The sequence below is a fragment of the Schistocerca cancellata genome, chromosome 2, assembly GCF_023864275.1.
Source record: "Schistocerca cancellata isolate TAMUIC-IGC-003103 chromosome 2, iqSchCanc2.1, whole genome shotgun sequence".
Taxonomy (NCBI): Eukaryota; Metazoa; Arthropoda; class Insecta; order Orthoptera; family Acrididae; genus Schistocerca; species Schistocerca cancellata.
The window spans coordinates 941,557,754-941,568,125 of NC_064627.1; the positions used below are offsets into that span (position 1 = coordinate 941,557,754).

The following is a 10,372-nucleotide window of genomic DNA, read 5'->3' on the forward strand; positions in this document are numbered from 1 at the left end:
CCCTATGAGATGGACTGGGATAATGGGAAGAGAGCTTTCTTGTATTTGAGAACTGTTCACCTCGAAGCTAAAGTCGCTTCGACCAGCGATCCCCTCATGCGACGCCGGCGGCAGTCGGCGCGCATCTGGCTGCTCCGGGCGTCGCGACGCGGAGCTCGATGCCCGCCCCACCCCCACCTGTTGTGTAACGCGGCCGCGACGCAGCCGGCTCTGTGCGCGTGCGCCAGCCCAGGCGCCGCTCCATCCCTTCCCACGGGGCCCACCGTCTGTCACCATGGCAACGGATGAAGTATTAAAAGGCAGCGCGCGGGCGCGCTCGGCTCCAGTTAGCCTGCCGCCTGTGTCCTGTGTGCTCTTCGGATTGCCTGAAGCAGCAGACCGAGCCAGTCAGCGCTGCCTGCCAACTACCACTGTCAGCCCGCCGGCGTGAACTCAGTTGACTGACGGGTGCCCGGGAATTCGTCGTGAATTCGTCACACCACAAGCCGGTCACCATCTCGTCCTCAGCGATTCATTTGTAAGTACCAGCTTCAGACAGTTTTTTCACAGAACGTTATTACTGTTTGTGCTACGTGATTAGTATAGCGGCGAATACACCTCTGTACTCAGTTCATTTAGTTAATTACGTTTTGAGCTGTAACCAGTCCACAATTCTCTTCTTGTTAGAACCATATAACTAACTGTTTAGTGTCTCGGCGACTGTATAAATTTTTCGTGGCTTAATAGTTTTCAGTAGTGTATGAAGTATCAGGGCTAATGGGTAACGAATCAGTGCGACGTTCTGATCAGTTAAAATTGTTTTAATTGTTTTTTGCTCACAGTTTTAGTACGATTTAAATTAAAAGCAAAGCTTACTTTCTTCATACGTCCAATTCCATTGTTTCCGTCAGGCTCTTACGATGTTGTTGCTAATAATGTAGAACATGTAAAATACGACACTCACTAAATTAAGGGCCGGTGTTTTCTTTATATGTGCAATTACATTGCTTTCTATTGGCACTTTCTCTTTGTTCTGCTAGTAATGTAAAACATTCATTTCGTCAACTATAGTGTGGGTGCCTTTACTGACGTCCAATAATTCCATTGCTGTCTTTGGGCACCCTGTTTTACTAGTAAAGTGAATATATGAGGCTTGCAAACTTTGGTTTCACAGCTGACTGTTAACTTGTTCAAGCATTTGTATGCATCTTTATTCGTATGAACTAACCTCTGTCTATTGAAATTGTTACAATGAGTACGTGGTTCCAAATCGTCAATTCTCACAATTGTCTTGGCACGTAAAGCGGTGTGTTATTTTATTTTTCCAAGGCCAGTTGGCCAGGCTTGTTTTGCCGGCGCTAACCGGATTCTGCGTTGTTCCTCCTCAGCTGCTGCGCCATCCCATTCATCAGCATGAAGACAGAAGAGAAGAACGCAGCTCCGCGTGTCAGAATCGCGGTCCTCGGCCAGGCCAACGTGGGCAAATCAGGTGGGTGTCTACACGAAACGACAACACGCTTCCTTCTCTAATTGTACTGTTAACCACAACCATTTCTGCAAAGTTATAAAAATATCAGTAGTAGACTCTGAAATCGGTTACTGTACGATTATTTTACAAATAATAAGTGGATTATTATTTCGAGCTAATGATTACATTACTTCTCAACACACTTCCTTCTTTAATTGTATTGTTAACCACAACAATTTTTACAAAGTTATAAAAAATCAGTAGTTGACCCTGAAAATGGTTACTGTAAGTTTATTTTACAAATAATAAGTGGATTAAAATTTCGAGCTAATGATTACACTACTTCTTGTTGTTGCAGCCCTGACGGTGCGCTACCTGACCAAAAGATACATCGGCGAGTACCGGTCTGATACAGGTGAGTGAGTAAAGAAATACTGTGCTGTCGAATTTCAAACTTGCAATAAATTAATCTGTTCTATCGGATACATAAAAACTTCCACCAGTTCCGTTATGAATTAATTACCTTCATTCGTTGGTTGTAGCTACAGTAGTTTCCATAAAAGTGCTTTACTTCTAATATTTATGAAACTGAAAGGTGTATTACTGTTTGCTAAGTTTTACGCCACTTAAAGCACGGCACTGAATCGCAACAAGAAATAATTATATTGTTTTATTCAGAACAAATCAAATATTTACCTTCTTAAGGCTACGATTAAGTTCTTTGATTACCTTCAGAAGTCTTAGCGTGTGTTACAGTCAATCATGAAATGAAGAAGTACATACGGTTTTATTAATATGTAGGCATTTAAAATTAAGTCCACTATCTTTACCCATTTTCAGAGTATAATTGTATTTAACGTTATGAGACGGAAGCTAACAGCTTCGTAGAATACCTATTCCACCTTACAAATACTTTAGTCTAAACTTGTCACAACTCAAACGGGTTACAACAACGTTTTTTTTTCTCCTTGTTACAGATTTGTTGTATCGCCAGACAGTTACGGTGAACAACGCACCAATTGATGTCGAGATCGTCGACATATCTGGTGAAACGGTGAGTTGCGACACTCAATAATACCTTGTAATCAGCAGTAATGAGTCATTCGACATGAACGTTTTTACTTTAAAGCGAAATCAAAAGTTTTTATGTCTTGTTCGTATTGTAGAGATGTACGATCGACGGTTTCGCGGAGTTTACTGATTCGTTTGCCTGTCCTTGTTCCAGACCGACAGCCCGTTGCCCGTGGAGCAGGTGGAGTGGTCGGACGCGTGCGTGCTCGTCTACTCCATCACGGACCGGCAGTCGTTCGAGTACGCCCACGCGGCTCTGCAGCGGCTCCTCAAGACCGGCCGGCCCACCACTCTGCTGGCCAACAAGGCAGACCTCGAGCACCTCAGACAGGTCAGTACTCCACTCTACAGCACTCTGCAGGCCCTAAGCTAGACACCGGCCTGGAGGCACTGTTCTGCTCGTACAGTATAATGTTTCTGTATCTTCAGCAGGAGATTACTTGAAATAATAACAACTATAACCAACAGAAACAACAACCATTACTATTGCATTATGAAGGACTGTAATATTCAGTAAAATAATGGCAACAGGACTTCCATTTATGTGCTGAATAACAATAAGAAAGAGGAGATATTTCTGCTTACCATGTTACTGGTGAAAGTCAGCATTTATTAATGATCGCATGGAACCATCAACGGCTCGACCATTTTAATCTCAATAATTTTCAGTTCCCGTGGATACCATTTTACCTTAAAACTTGAATTTCTCCCGCCATATCGAAAATTCCGATAACTTACGCGAACAAGAGCCCATATTTCGACAGGTGAACAATATATATTGTCAAGGGACGAATAAGACGAGAAGTCTTTATGTGTGGCCATGTCCAGCGATCTCTCGTTTGCCGGACGGGGTGGCCGAGCGGTTCTAGGCGCTACAGTCTGGAACCGCGCGACCACTACGGTCACAGGTTCGATTCCTGCCTCGGGCATCGGTGTGTGTGATGTCCTTAGGTTAGTTAGGTTTAAGTAGTTCTATGTTCTAGGCGACTGATGACCTCAGAAGTTAAGTCCCATTGTGCTCAGAGCCATTTGAACCATTTGATCTCTCGTTTAAATGATGGAGCGTTCATTTGTCGAAATGGTGACTGTTGTTGAGGATGTTACCAGTCGGCAATTTCCTAAGTTATATGAATGTTTGGCTCAAGAGTGCCGTAAAATACCCTTTTGTGGCGGGAATTTGACGTAAATGGCGACTCCTCTGATATTATAAAGCATCTCCAGCCCAAGAAGTATACAGAAACTGTTCAGAATTACTTGTCACTTGAAATCTCTGTAGCTGTTTGAAGATTCTACGTAAGCATTTCACTAAATAATTCTTATTGTTAGTAGAAGATATGTACAGTACGTTAATTACATTCTCAGTTAGAAGATGACTGTAATCGATATAACAGCTGAGTATGATCCTTCAAGTCGGGGAGGGGAGAGGGGTGGACTTATAAATCGAAGATAATGTTAAAGGGCTCGTAACATACACATAGACACCCTCATATATCCGGAAGAAGCCTGCAGATTCGCTTGATGGAAATGTCTTCAGACGAATGACAGTTTCTGTTGATAGATGTATTACACCCACACTGTCATAAGTAGCCCCGTATCTCAACAGTTCAGATAATGTTGCCACCGTCCAGATGATTTACGCATCGCTCAAGGACTGTTATGTTAGCCCGCTTGCGGTGTTTGGGTTTCCGGCAGGTTCGCCTGTACCTGGACTCGCCCGACCTTCGGGGCTCTATGAATGTGCGGCCCCGGCATCTGAACCCCCTCCCTCTCTTCCACCGAGTCTCCTCCCCACCACAAGACTTCTGTGGCGAAGGCGCTCGGCCAGTCGTTATTTTTGGCCCCCGTGCGCTGGCTGGTCGGCCCTCGTCAGCGCCTCGCGCATTCCGTCGCCGCCAGACTCTTGTCTTAACGGCAGCTTTTACTCCAGTCACATAGCAGTTCGGTACTCTCGTGAGTTTAAGTCAAATTTCAGAAGGGTTCATTATCAGTTACCGCTAGTAAAAACGTCGCAATACATTGACAGAAAGAAGTGCTTCTCGGACTGCACTGAATGACATTCCTTGAACTTTAATAGCTTCTTACCGGAAATAAAGGTCCATAGTGTGTAGTCGTGCGTAGTGTGGCATTAAAGACAAGCCCCAACGTAACTGGAATAGGGTGTATAATAGAGCACTATGAAAGCCAATAAAACATCTCGATATTTGTAACACAAGGAAGAAAATAAATTTAATTCGCTAAATTATCGGCCCATGTCGATAACCGACACGAAATCGGAGAATACAGTTCACATGAAGCACAGATGCCTCTCTGTTCACACAGGGAAATGAGTACTGTCGAGAGGGAATCTTAAACTGGTTCAACATTTTTTGATATCTAAAAGCGTTTGACACCATTCGTCGCAGGTGATTTGTAATAAAACTGCAACCCTATGATTGATAGTCTCAGCTGTGTGGTTAGGTCCGTGATTTTGTACCAGGAAGGTCACAATTAGCAGTTATTGACGGAACGGAAGTCATATTTGAGGTTCCCCTTGGAAGCGTTAGAGATCCTCGGCTGCACAATGCCCGTTCCTTACCGTCCACTAAGGCCATCAGAAAAGCAAAACAAATTACAAAGTGATTTCGATCAACTCGAATTGGAACCATCTCACAGGAAATGTTCTGGAGAAAGAGAACCCAAGCGTAGATTTTATTGGCAGAATACTTAAAAGGTGAAACAAGCCTACTATAGAGACTACCTACATACCTATACTGGACTTCTCTTACCTCTTCTGCTATATTGCTTCGTGATATGGGTGTCCTTGCAGATAGGACTGACGGAGTACATCTAAAAAGTACAAAGAATGGTAGCTCGTTTTGTATTGTCGCGAAGTAGGGAAGAGAGGGTCACGGATATGATGAGATAGTTTAGGTGGTAAACTCTAAAACAAAGGCGTTTTCGTTGAGGCGAGATATTTTCATGAAACCTCATTGACTATCAAGTAGTAAAAGGTACAGCAATCAGTCGCAATGATGTCTTTTGCATCTAGATTTAGTATCTAGGTTTCGTCACTGTGTGGCTATCTTCAGTGCAGAAGATGTAAGTTAAAACATTGTAGACACTTGTATATACACATAGTCCCTACTGAACCGTTCGTGTTCACACACGCATGCGCTCGACCGCTGACATGGTTAGTCCATTTGGGACTATGTTGATATACAAATGATTTTAGTGTTTTGACTTACATTTACTGCACTGAAAATGACCACAGAGTGACCGAAATCTAGATATGCAGTAAATACCATTGTAACTGATTGCTGAACCCTTTCAATATAAATTTTTTTCTGTATGGCGAAATATCTTGTTGAGTCCCATAAACATAGTGAGAAATAACCATCATAATAAAATGAGAGAAATCAGAACTCGAACCAAAAGATTTAGGTATTCATTATTCCGTCGTAGGATTGCACCCAAGGTAGTGAAACAGCAGAAAAGTACAAAATTGTTGAAGCTTTCGTAGCCTTTTGTTATTTTTATTCCTATTGGCTTTCGTCTCCAGATTTTGAGCCGATATTTGTTTACTGATTTTTCTTATGTTTTGCCAGGACGGGTGTGTAGCACTATCAAAGATTCACCTCCCAGTATGCCAGTAGCAATGGAGGGTGAATATTTGAAAATACCAGCTACTTTTACTGACAAAACGGCTGCAAATGAACTAAACAAATGTCGGCCAAAGATCTCGAAATGAAGTGCAACAGGTATAAAGATACAGCAGAAAAATAACGAAATTGAAAATTTCGCTTTTACTACCTGACCATTAGTTTCGGGATAGAATTCATCTTCAGATCATCGAGACAGTCAAAATGGTATTTCGCAAAATATAAGAACTATATATATACATATAACAAAACTGGAAATGGACGCTTAAAGAGGATACTGTTCATTTGCACTTGGTTATACGTGTATGTTTGTTATCTTGACATGGTTCTCAAATTTTGGGAAGTACTATTTCGATTATCTACATGATTTGAAAAGGATTCTCGAGAAAAAGCTAGTCATAAAGTAAATAAAAGTGAAATTTTCAACTTTGGCTATTTTTCCTTTGTACTGATAACACAAAATGCTGACTTGCAATTAATCCGGCATGCTGCAAGTGCGTTTGTATAAAGATAGTCTGGAAGTGTTTGCATGCACCTTATACTGGATATTGAAGTGACAATTGAGAGTAATCATCTAGGTCTGTCTCAGACACGAATATCGGCAGATAGTCATCAAGCAGGTGGCAAGATAATGAGATTTCAAGCTCCGTACCATAGTCCATATGAAATTAATGAGGTTCAGACTTGTAAATGGTCCAAATGGCTCTGAGCACTATGAGACTTAACATCTGAGGTCATCAGTACCCTAGAACGTAGAACTACTTAAACCTAACTAACGTATGGACATCTCACACATCCATGCCCGAGGCAGGATTCGAACCTGCGACCGTAGCGGTCGCGGGGTTCCAGACTGTAGCGTCTAGAACCGCTCGGCCACTCCGGCTGGCTCAGACTTGTAAGATGTTGCCTCCAGAGTAATGAATACCTGACGCTACTGCGTTAGAAGAGTGAAAATGCTCAAATTAATCGAATAATGTGCAACCTGGGGATGCTCATTTGTACATTGTTTCTGTCAATTAGTGCCCTTCTTCAGAAAGCTATACCTATCGCATTATTTACGAATGTGAACAACAAGATGCGCACAGCACAGTGCCGTGCCCATGTGGTTCATGCTGTATGCGTATGATTGTTGACACTAGCAAATAATGCGATAGCTATCGTTTCCTGAGGAAGGGTACTAAGTCCGAAACTGGTTAAGAAAATAAATTTCTATTACACAACTGGTTGCTGACTATTTAGATGTACATTTTCGACCATACGTTTGGTTCAATGTCCTGTAACGCAAAATTATGTGGTTGTGTTGCAGGTGGAGGAGTCCGAAGGGCGCAAGGCCGCCTCCGAGGGCAGCTGCGCCTTCTACGAGGTGTCCGCCGTGGACAACACGGCCGGCCTCTACCAGGCTTTCGATTCGCTGCTGGCCGAGTGCCGCGCCGCGCAGCAGCACCAGCCCAAGGCGCGCAAGTTCTCCGTCTCCAAGATGCTGGGCACGCTGATCGGCTCCGCGGCGGGCAAACAGCACCCGCCCCCGCTGCCCGTGGGCGGCGGCACCGTCGTCGAGTTCCACAAGTCGGACCTGCACCGCACGCGCGTCCTCAGCCGGCGGCCCAACTTCGCGGCCACCGCCTCGCTGTGACTCTCCCGGGGGACGGCCGCCGGCGGCGGCCACTCTTGAACCTCTTCCGGCTGTCCGGTCGGCCGAGCGGTCGACCTCGGCCTGCCAGTAGCTGCGCGACGCTGCCTGCGGGCAGGGTCAGCCCCCGCGACGCCCCCTGCGCCAACCGTGCGGATTCCGATGCGCGGGCCAGCCCTGCCTAGCGTTTTGGTTCTCCCTCACTCCGCCTTGGTTTCTTTACGGTCTGAGAGGGTAAGGAGAATGTAGGAGATAGCGTTCCCTAGGCGTACGGTGGGAAGAAGAGCAACAGGATAACGGGAAATACCAACTTCACCCTCTTACGGGCTATTCCCAGAAGCCTCTCCACGCGTACCCTACGTTCTGACGAAGGCCTCATATGTCAATTTTCTCGAATGTTTTACATTCGTTGCCGTCACTTACGAATGAAAAGAAGTGGCACTTACTTTTTTCTCATATAATATTTACATTCCATGATATACTCAACAGTCTTGGATACAAAACAGGTGTCTTATTTCTCCTTTGTTTTGTACAGTATGGAAACATCAGATACTGCGACACTTGATAAATATCGGGACTAATTTCAAAACGACGACTAATTTTATCAGTTACTTCTCAACAATAATGAATAACAAATATGGCCTAAGAGTCTGAATGGTTGTGATCACTGTATATTTGTGCCAAATATTTGAGTATTAGTCCTATTAAGTCCACCTTTTGTTATAAGTTGTTTCCTGCCTCCTCTTGATATTGTAACTGACTAATGAAACTTGCAACACATCCTTAAAAAATTTTACTTTATGGTCAACAGACCATAACATATAGATTGCATACTTGAAAATCCCATTACCTTGGAAAAAAATGAACTCTCATATGATATTTAAAGCAGATAGTAGAAATGGACTTCACTATATTCGGTACAGGACTGAGGTAATATCCCTAGAAATACATTCCGTAAGTCAGTAGGAAACAATTTGTATATATTTGTATATATTAATAATAAGGAGGAAAATTCTCTGTATGTCATTTTAGACTGTGTTTAAGTAGCAGTCAGTAACAAACCTCTGATAATGCTTATGAACTGAATACTGTTGTTTTGAAATGAAATTAGGTATTGATTCTCATGTATTGATATGAAGAACGATTTGTTTCGAGAGAAAAATTTCCGGAAGCTGTTTTAAAATCTTTGACGTTGGTGTATCTACAGTTAACAATAAATTATGATAAATAATTACTACTATGATTTAAGTAGCTCTTTTACCTCTCAAGCAAGTCGTTCTTTGTAATAAACTCACTGGGTGGTAGAAGAAAGTCAGTGTAAGTTAATATCAAATTCAAAGTGATACTGAAGTATATACACAAAACTTTCTATAAGATGGCTGTGATTTTTCTAAGTGTGTTGTATTTTCTATAAATTGACTTTTTATGAAAATAAAAGTAATTAACAAGATGATGTGATTATCACCATTTCTATTAATATTTACCCCTAATCCCTCATGCCATTCAGATATTTCTTGTATGCCGATCTCTCCCTTCCTTTTTGCGAATCCCGTTAAGATGAAGAATCGTAGGATACGATTAATACGACCACTCAAAACTGTAAATGAGGCACTTTAAAAACAGTGAAGTTCATATGAAATACTCTCGCCTGAATTGTAATCACATAGTGAAAAATTTGTTCCTACAGTGAGTGACATTTCAACTTATGTTCTGGTATACGAAACGCCAAACACACACCAACTTGTTCAGGAAAGGAATAAGCACCCATAAATTATATCACTGAAAATTTTTTGTCGTCCTGCAACTTTTTTCGCTAAAGGCATATTTAGGATACTAATGAAAATGTCAAGTAGTTGATGACAAACAATACGCTGTAAGCTGATAAACAGCAGACTTCTTTTAAACTAATGACCAGGTAGGAAATGAGATGAATACGAGAAATATACATGTTAATACGGATATGCTTTGATGTAAATGTAAAGTCGCCAACAGACATTTTTCCTCGTTTCATTAACTGATGTTTTGTAATGAAATAAGAACAAAATAAATGAGAATACAGTTTAGGTTAACCACAAGTAATTATAAAGAGAAAAATACTTTCTTCCTGTCGGTTGTATTACGATGCCACTACTATATAGGTTCTACAGCTGATTAGTTGCAGTGATGAAATGAAATGAATACAAAGAACCAGTTATGACACACATCTTTCGTTTAATTGTACAATCAGTGTCAGCACTCACATGGAATTACGCCACAAAAACAAACTAATCGGGTGAGAAAAGAACGGAAAGGCCAGGCACGTAACATTAGTCGCAAACACTTTAGATGTAACCGTGTATGTGAGCAAGGAAATTACAAAACAACACAAAACGCAACGTTAGCACATTTGTAGTGAGTGCTACACAGGCCACATCATTGATGAATAAATAACATTAGGCGTAATGCTCTGTAAAAGAACAGGTTGGCGCTGTGGTAGGACACTGGAATCGTATTCGGGGGGCGACGGTTCGAATTCCCATTTCACTTTCCTGATTTGGGATTACACGGTTACTCTGATCAGGAATGGTGGGTGTGGCCAATTCCTTT

At 42.3% G+C, this 10,372-nt stretch overlaps 1 protein-coding gene across 1 annotated transcript; it reads left to right on the top strand.

Moving 5' to 3' along the window:
* The first annotated feature begins 341 nt into the window (after positions 1-341).
* Positions 342-8,140, top strand: LOC126148828 (ras-related and estrogen-regulated growth inhibitor-like protein). The gene is made up of 6 exons (XM_049915778.1): positions 342-517; positions 1,368-1,468; positions 1,806-1,862; positions 2,425-2,501; positions 2,673-2,849; positions 7,463-8,140. The coding sequence occupies exons 2-6, from the start codon at positions 1,393-1,395 to the stop codon at positions 7,787-7,789; spliced, it is 714 nt and encodes a 237-aa protein (XP_049771735.1). The 5' UTR covers positions 342-517; positions 1,368-1,392; the 3' UTR covers positions 7,790-8,140.
* The last annotated feature ends 2,232 nt before the right edge of the window (positions 8,141-10,372 follow it).